The following is a 12132-nucleotide window of genomic DNA, read 5'->3' as shown; positions in this document are numbered from 1 at the left end:
CCTCCCTGGGTCCTGGACACACTCTCTCCTTTCATTTTGGTTCTTAACTTTCTCTCTTCCTTTCCCCCACAAATATTGTTCTCTGTGAGTCTTTCTCCAACCTTTTATTTCAATGGATACTTCCCATTACCTCTCAGAAGAGGTAAACAACAATGGCATAACAAACCAAAATAAGACACTAATCACAGCAATCATTTATCCTCACTATTACTCACAGCTAGTATGCAGGAAATATTTGTATCCCTTTGTGCACAATGAAACTAAAGCTGGGTGCCTCAGCAGGTCCATGTGCCACACCCAGGGCTGGGTGTCCTCAACCCATTTTAGAAGACCAGGAAGCAAAACTAGAGCACCCAGTGGCCCCTGCCCCCTCTGCCATCAAACATCTCAGGCCACATCTCCCAAGGCCAGATTTGGACCTGAGTTGCCACTCTTCTTTGAAGACTGGGCAGGTGTGCCAAGAGCTGTTGCTGATAATGTGGGGTGAGACACGGAGGTGCCCTGTCCTGGGAGCAGAAGGAGGTGGAAAGTGGAAACTACCAAAGGAAGATTGGTTTGGGGTCAGACTGGATAGAGAAAAGTACCTTTCAGACTGTGTTGCCTTGGGCCACTTAGTAAACCTTTCTGAATTCAGCCCGCATATCTAAGGATAGCGACAGCAGTGTCCCCTCCCACTATGATTGGGTAAGATCATATATATGAAGCCTTTGGCCTGTTATCTAGCAGATGTTAACTTGCTTCCTTTCTCCATCCCAAGATGGAGTGAGTCTCTGTCCTCATTCTGGGTACTGGATGAATCTCCACATCTAGTGAAGAAGGTAAACTCACAGTGCTTCCCAAAGAGAATTGAAGTAGCACTCTGGGCCATAAGTTAGGGACAAGAACTCTTTATTTTTTTAAACATTTATTTTTATGTTTATGTGTGTGTGTGAGTGCTAGCATGTGTGTATCTGCATAGTGTGTGTCTGTTACCCACAGAGGTCAGAGAGAAAAGTGTTGTACTCCCTGGAACTGGGGTTACAGGTGGCTGAGAGCTGCCGTATGGGTGCTGGAAAATGAACCTGAGTCCCTTGCAAAAGCAGCAAATGCTCCTAACCACAGAGCCATCTCTACAGCTCAGGGGCTAGAGACTCTTTTGAGTTGGCAGTCTCGTTCCCAGCTCTTTCCATCCTTTCCAGTGCAGGGATTCCCCAATTGCTGTCTTCTATTCCATCACCACCCACCCCACACCCTGGATCCAAGAGAAGCCTTTCCCTTTCACTGCATTCAGCCATCTATTCACGCCTCCACATCAACAGCCTCTTTCCTAGGTGTGTCATCCTCCAAGAAGCCTCTGCTCTCCTGTTGTGTGGTCCTCCTTAGCCTCCCAGGCTACATTCCTGTGGGTTACAAATGACCATTTGCATGGAAGAGATCATCTGTCTAGCTAGACTCTTTGCTCCTTCAAGGGCAGACACTGTCTTATTCATCTTCACAGCTTCCGCCCAGATCAGTGTCTGGAATATAATCATTGCTGAATTTTCTTTTGAAACCAACTCTGTGAAGTGCAAAGAGGAATTAGCTTTCTGCCTCCAGAGCACTGACAACATGGGAGCCTGAAGCCATGTGTTCCTTTCCCCACCACCGTGTCATGTCATGTGAACTCATGCTCAGAGCTCCACACTGAGGATGGACACTTGGATGATGGTGTTACCTTCTCCCCTCTCTCACCCACAGGGGACCCCAGCATCTGCTCCATCTCCAACCCTGATTTTGTCATCTACTCTTCAGTGGTGTCCTTCTACGTTCCCTTCGGAGTGACTGTCCTGGTCTACGCCAGGATCTACATGGTGCTGAGACAAAGGAGACGGAAACGGATCCTCACTCGACAGAACAGTCAGTGTGTTAGCATCAGACCTGGATTCCCGCAGCAGGTAAGCAAGTGCCTGGCAGGAGCTAGAGGAAGACACGCCAGCCCCAGTCTCCAGACACATGTCTATCAGCGTAGATGATGCCAGTATCGACACCTAGGAGACAGACTTCACATCACTTTCTACTCAGCTGGCATTGTCTGTGCTTTATGGGTAGGAAATCCAAATTGAGAATATACTGGGTCTTCCTAGATCTCACCTTACTTAGTAAGCTGATAGCATGCTTTCTAGATGGTTCTACTTCTCTTCAGAGCCTTCCACCAGCAGCAGTTCAGACATCCCATGAGGTTTGATTTTCTTGAACTGGCATGAGGGCAGGGTAGCATTTCACTGTACCGCACCATGCACTGCTTTCCCACAGTTCATCCACTGACCCCCATCTTCCTGATCTGTCCCTGTGTCAAGGCACTGACGAGCTGGTGGCTCTTTCTGGGCTCTACAAAGTATTTTGGAACCTCAGCACTGATCTTTAAGTCCACTGAGCTTCAGATTTTGCTCACACTACTGCCCAGCATATGGTGGCTTCCCTGCCATGAGTACCAATCACATCCAACCAAGTTACATAAGGACCTTTATATCAAACAGCCACTGTCTTCATGGAGCTTGGAATCTGAACATGAAAATAAACTTCACCTCCACTCAAAAAGCAATGCAAAACCCAAAACTGACTAAGATGTTTGCCAAATGTGAAGGCAATGGAATGCCCAAATACAAACTGCCATAGACATTAAGAAAATGACCAATGCGCTCAAGACAGGGTTTCCTGAGGAGAGAAAGAACTGAGTTTTTAAGTCCTAAAGACAGAACCAGTTCAGGTGTCTAGCCCAATCTCTGGTGACCTGTGTCACCAGACTCACAAAGTCCTAAGACTCGCATAGGAAAAGATGATTGGTCCCCGTGAAATGGCAGACTGTGACCTGAGGTTTAAGATAGAAATATAGTGCCTTCCAAGTACTGTCATGCTACATAATTACATATGGTTCAGTTTTGTAGAGATTATCCCATAACTGATTGTTTCTCCTTCAAATACCCCAGTCTTCCTGTCTGCGGCTGCATCCCATTCGGCAGTTTTCAATAAGGGCCAGGTTTCTGTCAGATGCCACGGGACAAATGGTAAGGAGGCTATGTCTTGAATCAAGGGAAAAGAGTGAGAGATCTTTCTCTAAGATGTTGTTTTGTCTTGATTTCATTCCTACCACAACACGGGATTCCTTACTGATCCCACACATGCATTTATAATATATGCCAAGATTCCAGAGTCTACGTGACTGAAGTCTAGGAACAGGTTTTATCTGATGACATTCAGAAATCTTGGGATTAGTGGGATAGATCCAATGACTGGAGTCAATGACTTTCGGGTATGGGGTAAGGATGCCACCCAGAGCTTCCCACAGTACAGGGAATAGGATATCAATGAAATGGATGCATAGGAAGAGCCAGAGAAAGAAAGGTTTCAAGTGTCCTGTTTGTTACTGACTGTGTACAAAACCATGGCAATTTCATGGTCTCCCTAAGCCTTGCCTTTCCAATTCAAGACAGCCCTTGGCGTGGCTCACTAGCACAGTGTAGAAAAGAGCCTAAAGACGTCAAACACAAGACCATGGCTCCCCTTCCCAAACTCACATTAGAAATTAAGCTTCAAAAACTGGTAATGATGAAGAGTTGAGCCTTGTCCAGTCTCTCTAAAAGTAATTAACAACTCTGCACACAGGCCTGATGTAGCAATTAGAGACTCTTGCTGTAAATGAGAACAGAAAGATAAGCAGTTTAAAGTCAACACAACAGATCCATGGTCTGAGCGGATGCCAAGGCTGAAGGAGAAGTGTTGACTTCACAGGAAGTCATTGGAGAGCCATGAGGCTGCCTTGCCAGGAGTGTGGAGAATTAGGTTCTGTCCTACCATCTGGGAATAGAAGTCTCTCTGCCAGCCAGCCAGCCATGGAGGAATCAGTGTTTCCTACATCAGCTGTGGATGTAGGGCTAAGGATTTACAGAGCTAACAGAAAATCACAGACACCAGCATGGAATCTCAGAAGAGTCACTTTCTCCCTGTAGGACATGGAAGCAGGATGTTCTTCAGTTCCATAGGCACTCCCAAGAACTAATCCCCAACCCCAACTAGAACCCCAACAAGTAACTTTCAGAAGTAACACTAGAAGTTGAATATTGTGATCTTCAGATAACAGATGCCAACTTAATCATCAATATTGTCTTGATATAGATTGGCATAACATAACATATTAATTAGGAAATTAATTAAGAAATCACATCAAAACAAAAGCCAAAAGTTCTAAAATCTCCAACCCAAAGATTCATATATGAATCTCCTGTTGTCTGAGCTTGGTTCAGGTACCAAAGCTTCTAGTTTACCTGAAGAGACAGGAGAGAGGAAGGGTAAAGAAGGAATAGCTGACTTTTTTGACTTTGGTGGTAGGGATTACAGAACCCTACTTCCTACTCAATATTGACACAAGTATCTAAATCTTTCAAATATGGAAAATTCAGTTGGGCAGTGGTGGCACATGCCTTTAATCCCAGCACTCGGGAGGCAGAGGCAGGAGGATCTCTGTGAGTTCAAGGCCAGCCTGGTCTACAAAGCTACACAGAAAAACCATGTCTCGAAAAACAAAACAACAACAACAACAACAAAAATCAAATATGGAAAGTTCAAATGTCAAACACATACATATTAACTCCCTTCCCCAGGCAAAAAATACCAGAAAAAAATCATCACATTCTATTTTCCTAGTTTTTTTTTCCCATCTTACAGTTGAAGCTTAGAGACAGTTCATTAACTTCCTAAAGGATAACATCTACTAAGAAAAATTATGATGCAAATATTAGTTTTCTTTCTTTTCCCCCCTTTTAAACATTGATATTTAAAATTTCAAAAACAAAAGTGTGGTACATACCTATAACCCAGGTATTTGGGAGGTGGAGGCAGGAAAAACTTTATGGCAAATTCAAGGCCAGCCTGGGCTATATGACACCCAATCTTAAAGTGAAATTAAATACAAATTTTTAAATGAAAAGACAAAACAAATTCAGAGTCACCATCAGCTAGCATCATCAGTTATCAAATTTGTGACCAATCTTATTTCATCTATGCTCCAAACTACAAATACACACATACCCTTAAGAGTCAAATTCCTGGGCTGGAGAGATAGCTCACTGACTGTTCTTTCAGAGGACCCTGGTTCAATTCCCAGCACCCACATAGCAGTTCACAACTGTCTCTAACTCCAGTTCCAGGAGATCTGACACCCTCACACAGAGTAACACCAGTGCACATAAAATAAATGGATACGTAAATAAGTAGATAATTGGATAAATAAATCTTAGAGGAAAAGCAAGGATCAAATCCCGAGTATCTAAGGTCCATACCTTTACATCTCATATGTGTTTGTTACTGTAATGTGTGCGTTTAAGAACTCAAAGCATTTATCTTGCAGGGTTTCCCACATTCCCTATTTTGCTGATTACATCCCAGTGATGGCACTTAATATGTTAATTGCTATAACCTGGTCTTTCTAGCTCAGAAAGGGCAGACTGCAATGCTAGGGTGCCTTCCTCATGGTTTGCTATGACGATGGAATGTTCTATGGGGTGGCTGCTTTTCAGTTGTAAAGTCAGAAGTGGATTTCATTTCCATTACTTCTCATGGTCCCACCATGCCCCCTGCAGGTTGTACACAAGGAGGCTTTCCTCCTTTTTCTTTTCATTATCTTTCCATTTCAGGAGCACATAGAAGACAAAAACTATCCCCAGAAATGCCAGGACCCTCTTTTGTCACACCTGCAGCCCCTATCTCCTGGCCAGACACATGGGGAGCTGAAGCGCTACTACAGCATCTGCCAAGACACTGCCTTGAGGCACCCGAGCTTCCAAGGAGGAGGAGGAGGGATGAGTCGAGTGGAGAGGACTCGGAACTCCTTGAGCCCCACCATGGCACCCAAGCTCAGCTTAGAGGTTCGAAAACTCAGCAATGGCAGGTTATCCACATCCCTAAAGCTGGGGCCCCTGCAACCTAGGGGAGTGCCACTTCGAGAGAAGAAGGCCACCCAGATGGTGGCCATTGTGCTTGGTAAGTGTGAATCTAATCCAGGTTGGGTTAGACGGTTAGTTGGAGCTAGAGCTGGGTGCTGCAGTAGGGGTCATCATAGACGCATTTAAACAACATTGGAAATTCAATTATACAATCTATAATGAAACTGAGAAGGATTCTGTATGACTATTAACTTGTACGAAAACTCAAAAGACCTAAATGAAATTTATGAAGCCACTTAATTTGGGTTATCATATAGAATGATGATTTATAAAATCGAGTAATAATGAGTCAACAAAAGTATCTGGCACACACTGGGTATTCAATAAATATTTACTTATTTAAAATATAAGTGAGAAGAGCCAGGCATTGGTGGCGCACACCTTTAATCCCAGCATTCATGAGGCAGAGGCAGGTGGATCTCTGTGAGTTCGAGGCCAGCCTGGTCTACAGAGCAAGTTCCAGGACAGCCTCCAAAACAATACAGAGAAACCCTGTTAAGAGAAGCTTTTTCTTTGCTAGCCGCTTTGGTTTATCCCCTGCCAGCCGCCTGGGCTCTGCCGCATTGTAGTCCCCAAATAAACACACAGGAGGCTATATTCATTATGAAGCTATTGGCCTTGCTTGTTTCTTACTGGCTAGCTCTGACTTAAGTAATTACCCCATAATTGTTAATCTAAGTATGTCTCTTACCGGAGAATAGTTCCGGCTTCTACCCCATGGCGTTACATCTCGAACTCTCTTGTGTTTCTCCTTCCCAGAATCCTCCTGGACTCCTAGTCCCACCCATCTAGATTCCTATTGGCCAACAGTGCTTTATTAACAAATGTACAGGACTTCCCCCATCAAAACCCTGTCTCGAGAAAACCTGTGTGTGTGTGTGTGTATGTGTGTGTGTGTGTGTGTGTGTGTGTGTGTGTGTGTGTGTGTGTGAAAAATAAGACAAAACTCTAAACTCTAACATCTAATTAATTAAAATTTGGTAAGTCAGAGATGCCACATAGCATTAATGAAAGAAAAGGTAAATCAATGAGGGGAAAGCAAGCGAAGCAAACAGAAAGTAAATGGCATGTAAAACCCCCAGCGTGGAGCCAGGCGTGGTGGCGCACGCCTTAAATCCCAGCACTCGGGAGGCAGAGGCAGGCGGATCTCTGTGAGTTCGAGGCCAGGCTGGTCCGACAGCCTCCAAAACAAAACCCTGTCTCGTAAAACAAAAACAAAAACAAAAAACCTCCCAGTGTGATGCCCAGAACAGCGATGGCCTACTCAGATGGCTAACATTGTTTTCATGTGTAAGGAAAGTGATGAGCAGACTCCTTACCCATTCCCTCTTTCTTTGTAACCCAGGAGCCTTCATTGTCTGCTGGCTGCCCTTCTTCCTGACCCATGTTCTTAATACTCACTGCCAGGCATGCCATGTGTCCCCAGAGCTTTACAGAGCCACAACATGGCTAGGCTATGTCAACAGTGCCCTTAACCCTGTGATCTACACCACCTTCAACGTGGAGTTCCGCAAAGCCTTTCTCAAGATCCTGTCCTGCTGAAGAGGAGAAGAGGCCACACCCCTCTACCCACTTCAAGATGCCGGGCAGTTTGGACTCCTGCGCACCAGGGTCTGCGCGGAATGCCTACACTTTGCTCTGGCACGAGTGGTGTGAAGATTCGTGAGGCAGGACAAACAGCCCTGGCTAGGAATAACCAACTGTTTACTCCACAATAGAATGGTCTACCTCCCCAGCTTACATCTGACTTCATTCTGCCAGTCTTCAAGTTGCTAAGTGCTAGGCAATAACTCAGAAGTTGACCAAAAAAAAAATCGTTCAGGACACACACACAGAATTGTCATTGGAGACTGGAGACATGATGCACTGGAGTGAAAGAAAAATGAACAGGTCTTGGAAGTCTCACTCTGCCAGGGGTCCTGGAAATCACAGCCAGGAAGCCGTCTTGTAGACAGTCGTTTCTCTTCTTTCAGACCTGTAATTAACTGTCAGCGCAGTTAACCTTGAGCATCCATGGGGCCGTTTGTTCATTTTCCTTCATTCTATCCCGAACCACGAAAGGCAAGGCCAATGTTTATACCTTTCTGTAGGATGGAACCGGCTGCATTTGGTGAGGATCTGCTCAGCCCAGAGCAGACACTGTCCCACATTGGGACTTGGGTTTTGTTTCGACCCTTAGTGCCCTTACATGTTAGCTCTGGCTAGCGGGGGTCCTTAGCTTTACTCCCGACTTACTAAGACAATGTTAGTGTCTTGATTTCCAGAATCATTCAAGACAACACAGTTAAGTGAAGAAGATTAAGCCAGTTTCCTCTGCAGTGCCATGGCTGAACTTCGTGCTTAGAAAGTGCCTCCATATGCTATCATTAGAAGGTTTTCCTAGCCAGGAACTTCCATCTGCTTAACCAAGGCCCAAAACTTTCAGACATTGATATCCACCAAGTGTTTGGAAAGTGCCAGGCGCCTCTCAGGTTCTGAATGGGGAACAGTGACTGAGGTAGGGCTGTCCTCAAAGACTTTTGTCTCCCCTTGCCGTTATGTCTGCCCACATGGGTGGTAGACTTGCCTCGACTTGCAAAAGGCCTCAGAACTGAGGGTACTGGGGGAGGGCCAGTTCATCACATGATAATCTTTATAAAAGCCTCGTCAGATCCTAAACATCACCATTGCAATGACTGGGTTCAGAGCAAAACAAACACTGGGCGTGGTGACTAAAGAGAGAAAAAAAACCATCAGAAATAATCCGTAAATGTCATTCAAAATTGCATTTAGAAGGAGCTACAGCATATACATCATTTACCTCCTCACCTACAGAAGCTATTTTTTTTTATTGATTTCAGAATCAAGATCAAATTTATGGATAATTTATGAAATGCTGTCAGCTTGAACTTCAATAAATTTACCTTTAAGAGCATTAGTATATAGCATGACAGGTAGTAGTTGGCACGCTGCTAAAATGTTAAAGGAGTCCAAGAACTTCACAAAGAACCCAAGGCCTCACCTGCCCCATCCTTATCCGTCTGACCCTGAGTTAGTTGTCTGATAGTCCTGAATGGTTTGGTTCCAGCACTTAAAGGTGTTATTATCTGTAATAGTTGGTATTGTAACACAGTGTGAAAACCCAAATCCTCTCCGCCCACTTCAACTTAGTGCTATAGGTTTTTATTACAAGCAAGCTGAGTCAGTCCTGGACAACTAAATCCACAAAAGTAAAAGTTTATGATTTCTAGATTTCCCCATTTAAAAAAACAAATAAAAACAGATGAGCCTGTGGGGTAAAATATTATAGAATTCTGTGTGAAAACAACCAGAATCTGGGGGCAGAAACACGAACACTATACCAATCCCTTTGTGAAGAAGAATGACAGCAAATATTTTTTATTCTGTTTCATTTTATTTTATGCATGTATGTATGTGTACCACATGCGTGCCTGGTGTCCACAGAGGTCAGAAAATGTCCTTGGATCACCTGGAACTGGAGTTGCTGTGTTGGAATTAGGAACTAAACCTAGGTCCTCTGGAAGAGGGGCAGGTGCTCTCAAGCCCTGAGCCATCCCTCCAGCCCCTCTGTATCTTTTCTTGGTATCAAGTAACCAACCTTTATGATAACTAGACGGAGACACTGAGACAGAGGGAGGTTAGACACTTGCCTGCAGGTCAAACACTGTCAGTAAGTATCAGGGGATTTGAATGTACTTGCATCTGGTTCCCACGCTGGTACATGGCTTCCTGCCAAAGAGGAGAGGTGGTGAAGATCCTAAGATGAATCTAATGCTACCCCACCAACCATCCACCATCTCCAAATAACTTTCCTACATTTTTAAATGATGTCTCAACTCTGACAGTTTTGTCCATGAAGCCATCTCAAAACTGAATTTGGCACTACTAAATGAATCCTATTTTTTATGGACAACAAGCAGCAAGCACTGTGCACATAAACTGTGTCCCGAGTAGACTATAAGCCCCCGGTGGGGCAGAGAGCACTTACCCAAGTATCTAAACTTCCTAGAATCCAGCCTAAGATACTGGCCTCACTCTCCTGCCATGTTCAAGTCTCAAGCAGTAACAAGAAATCCAGTCTCTAGAGAGTGATTGGTTCTTCATTTTCCTTCACTTACATAAAAGAGAACTAAGCCTCAGAACTGTGCCTGCCCCCCCCAGTTAGTTAATGAGAGCCTATTTTACCAAATCCCAGCTCCTTGTTCTTTCCATTTTGCCACATCCCCCAAGCACTTGTAAAAACTCTCAGCACCATATATATATATATATATATATATATATATATATATATATATATAATGTTAAGTTATACTGTCACTTCTCCGATTAAACTGTAAAGCTTCTATTGGCTCCACAGTGTCTACTAGTCTGTACGTATCTACTTCCCAAACTTTTTGATCTGGTCAGGAAGAACTTCCAAAAGAAATCCCAACTATGTCTCCAAAGTCCTCACTGTATCTTCTTCATCCTGAGACCCTCATGTCACCCTTTCCTTCCTCCCCGGTTCCCACCATAAGCCAACACCTTCAGTCTTAGGCTCATCGTTTTCATTGCCAGCATGACCACAAGTCTCAGAAGAAATGTTGGCCTGAAAAAAGCAGGGCATAGTTCTTGAGGAAGCCTCTTCCAGAACCCAAAGAAATATGAAACTTTTGCCACACTGTTTGAGTAAAACTGCAAATAGTACAGAAATCTTAATATCTTCCAATCGACATTCAACTCGGGGCCATAAACAAGCATGCCCCTCTTCAAGAGCATCAGCCTTTAATACATCATTACACATTTTCTTAAATCAACCACTTATTCAATAAATATGTTTATCATGCATGAAGCACTGTTCTGAGCACCAAGAAGCACTGTCCAGGAAGACATAGTCATTGCCCCACCCGCCCCAAGAAGCCTACAGTCTAGTAAGGAGGTAATTCATTACACAGTGCTTACCTGCTTGGTGTCTATTTTAAAAACACAGGATTAGGTGTTTAGTAGCTCCAAATTCAGTTTTGAGATGACTTTCTGAACAAAAACAATCAGAGTTGACATTTTAAATATTTTAAAATTTCGAAAAGCTATTCAGAAAGAATAGTCCCCCCAAACCCTAAAAATCAGAACAAGCAAAGATCATGGAATCAATCAAATAATTATGTTTGACTATAGAAATGACACTGTAAGGACAGGTTGTTTCCATCCATCATCTCTCAAGATCTCTCTTGTAGCTGTGGACTGGGTGGTAGCCGAGCTGATGGTAACACTTGTCACATAATACATCTAGAACTTGGCACCTAGACCCCCATGTGTGCTACATGCACAGCGGAGTGCCCACCACTGGTTTATGTACTTGTTCTCTCTGTGCTACCCAAGGTTTCAACAAATACAGGTCTTAGTCTGAATTCCTTTTATCTTCACTCTGAAAAAGAGGGAATGCCTAGGTAAATGGACTTGATATCGGAAATGGTTATCATTAGGCATCTCAGAGACTTTGGATCAGAAATCAAAGGAGGTCAGTCAAAGAGATTTGTTTTTGTGAATGCCGGGGTCAGAAACACACAGGGAGAAAGGTTAAGAGTGTCATTTACAAATAGTTATTTTCTGGAGATCCTGGCCCCCAGGTCTGTGCTCTTCATTTGGTATCTGCTGACATTAGGTGACTGGAAAGGCTTAATTTGAATCAATACACAGGGAGCAGAGAAGAGATGACAGGCAATTAACTTGATTCCTCCATTCTACCTAATTGTCTACTCATCGGCTGAGGAAGCAAGTGAGTTGCCATGACTACCTCCTGACACAAAGACTCAGTGCAGGTGATGCCATTGTCAGCTCATCTCTGTGGCACATGTTGGCAGAGGCAGAACCTGAGAGTCCTGGCCACGCTCAAGACCTGGGACCACTGGTTTACTCAGCCCTCACCTCAATTAATCATCTGTCTCTACCATTGTGCAACGAGTTCCTGCTTTGTGTGGAGGTTCCTGGGAGGAGAAGCTGCAGACTTCTAAGGATGTCTGTGCCCTCAGGTGGAAGCAAGGACGAGGCCATACTGGCTGTAACCCTCTTACGGGCAGCACAGTGTTCAGACACAAGTCAGGGGCTGAAGTTCTAGTGCTAACGTGGACATGTGGCTTTAGGCAAGTGATTTAACCTCTCAGCTTCCCTTTACTCATGGGAAAAGTGAAGAGCTAAT

General features: G+C 44.1%; 1 protein-coding gene across 1 annotated transcript in view; it reads left to right on the top strand.

The window, feature by feature from the left end:
- Drd3 (dopamine receptor D3) overlaps positions 1-9386 on the top strand; it is a 56740-nt gene extending 47354 nt beyond the window's left edge. The window contains exons 5-8 of the mRNA XM_021229872.2: positions 1717-1913; positions 2946-3023; positions 5649-5994; positions 7303-9386. Coding sequence (XP_021085531.2) covers positions 1717-1913; positions 2946-3023; positions 5649-5994; positions 7303-7499 — 818 coding nt within the window. The 3' untranslated portion in view covers positions 7500-9386. The remainder of the gene's footprint in view (positions 1-1716; positions 1914-2945; positions 3024-5648; positions 5995-7302) is intronic.
- Positions 9387-12132: the final 2746 nt, after the last annotated feature.

Source organism: Mesocricetus auratus, unplaced genomic scaffold, assembly GCF_017639785.1.
Source record: "Mesocricetus auratus isolate SY011 unplaced genomic scaffold, BCM_Maur_2.0 Super-Scaffold_100008, whole genome shotgun sequence".
NCBI lineage: Eukaryota > Metazoa > Chordata > Mammalia > Rodentia > Cricetidae > Mesocricetus > Mesocricetus auratus.
Note: the sequence above shows the minus strand (reverse complement) of the source record. Positions and strands in the feature narration are given on the sequence as shown.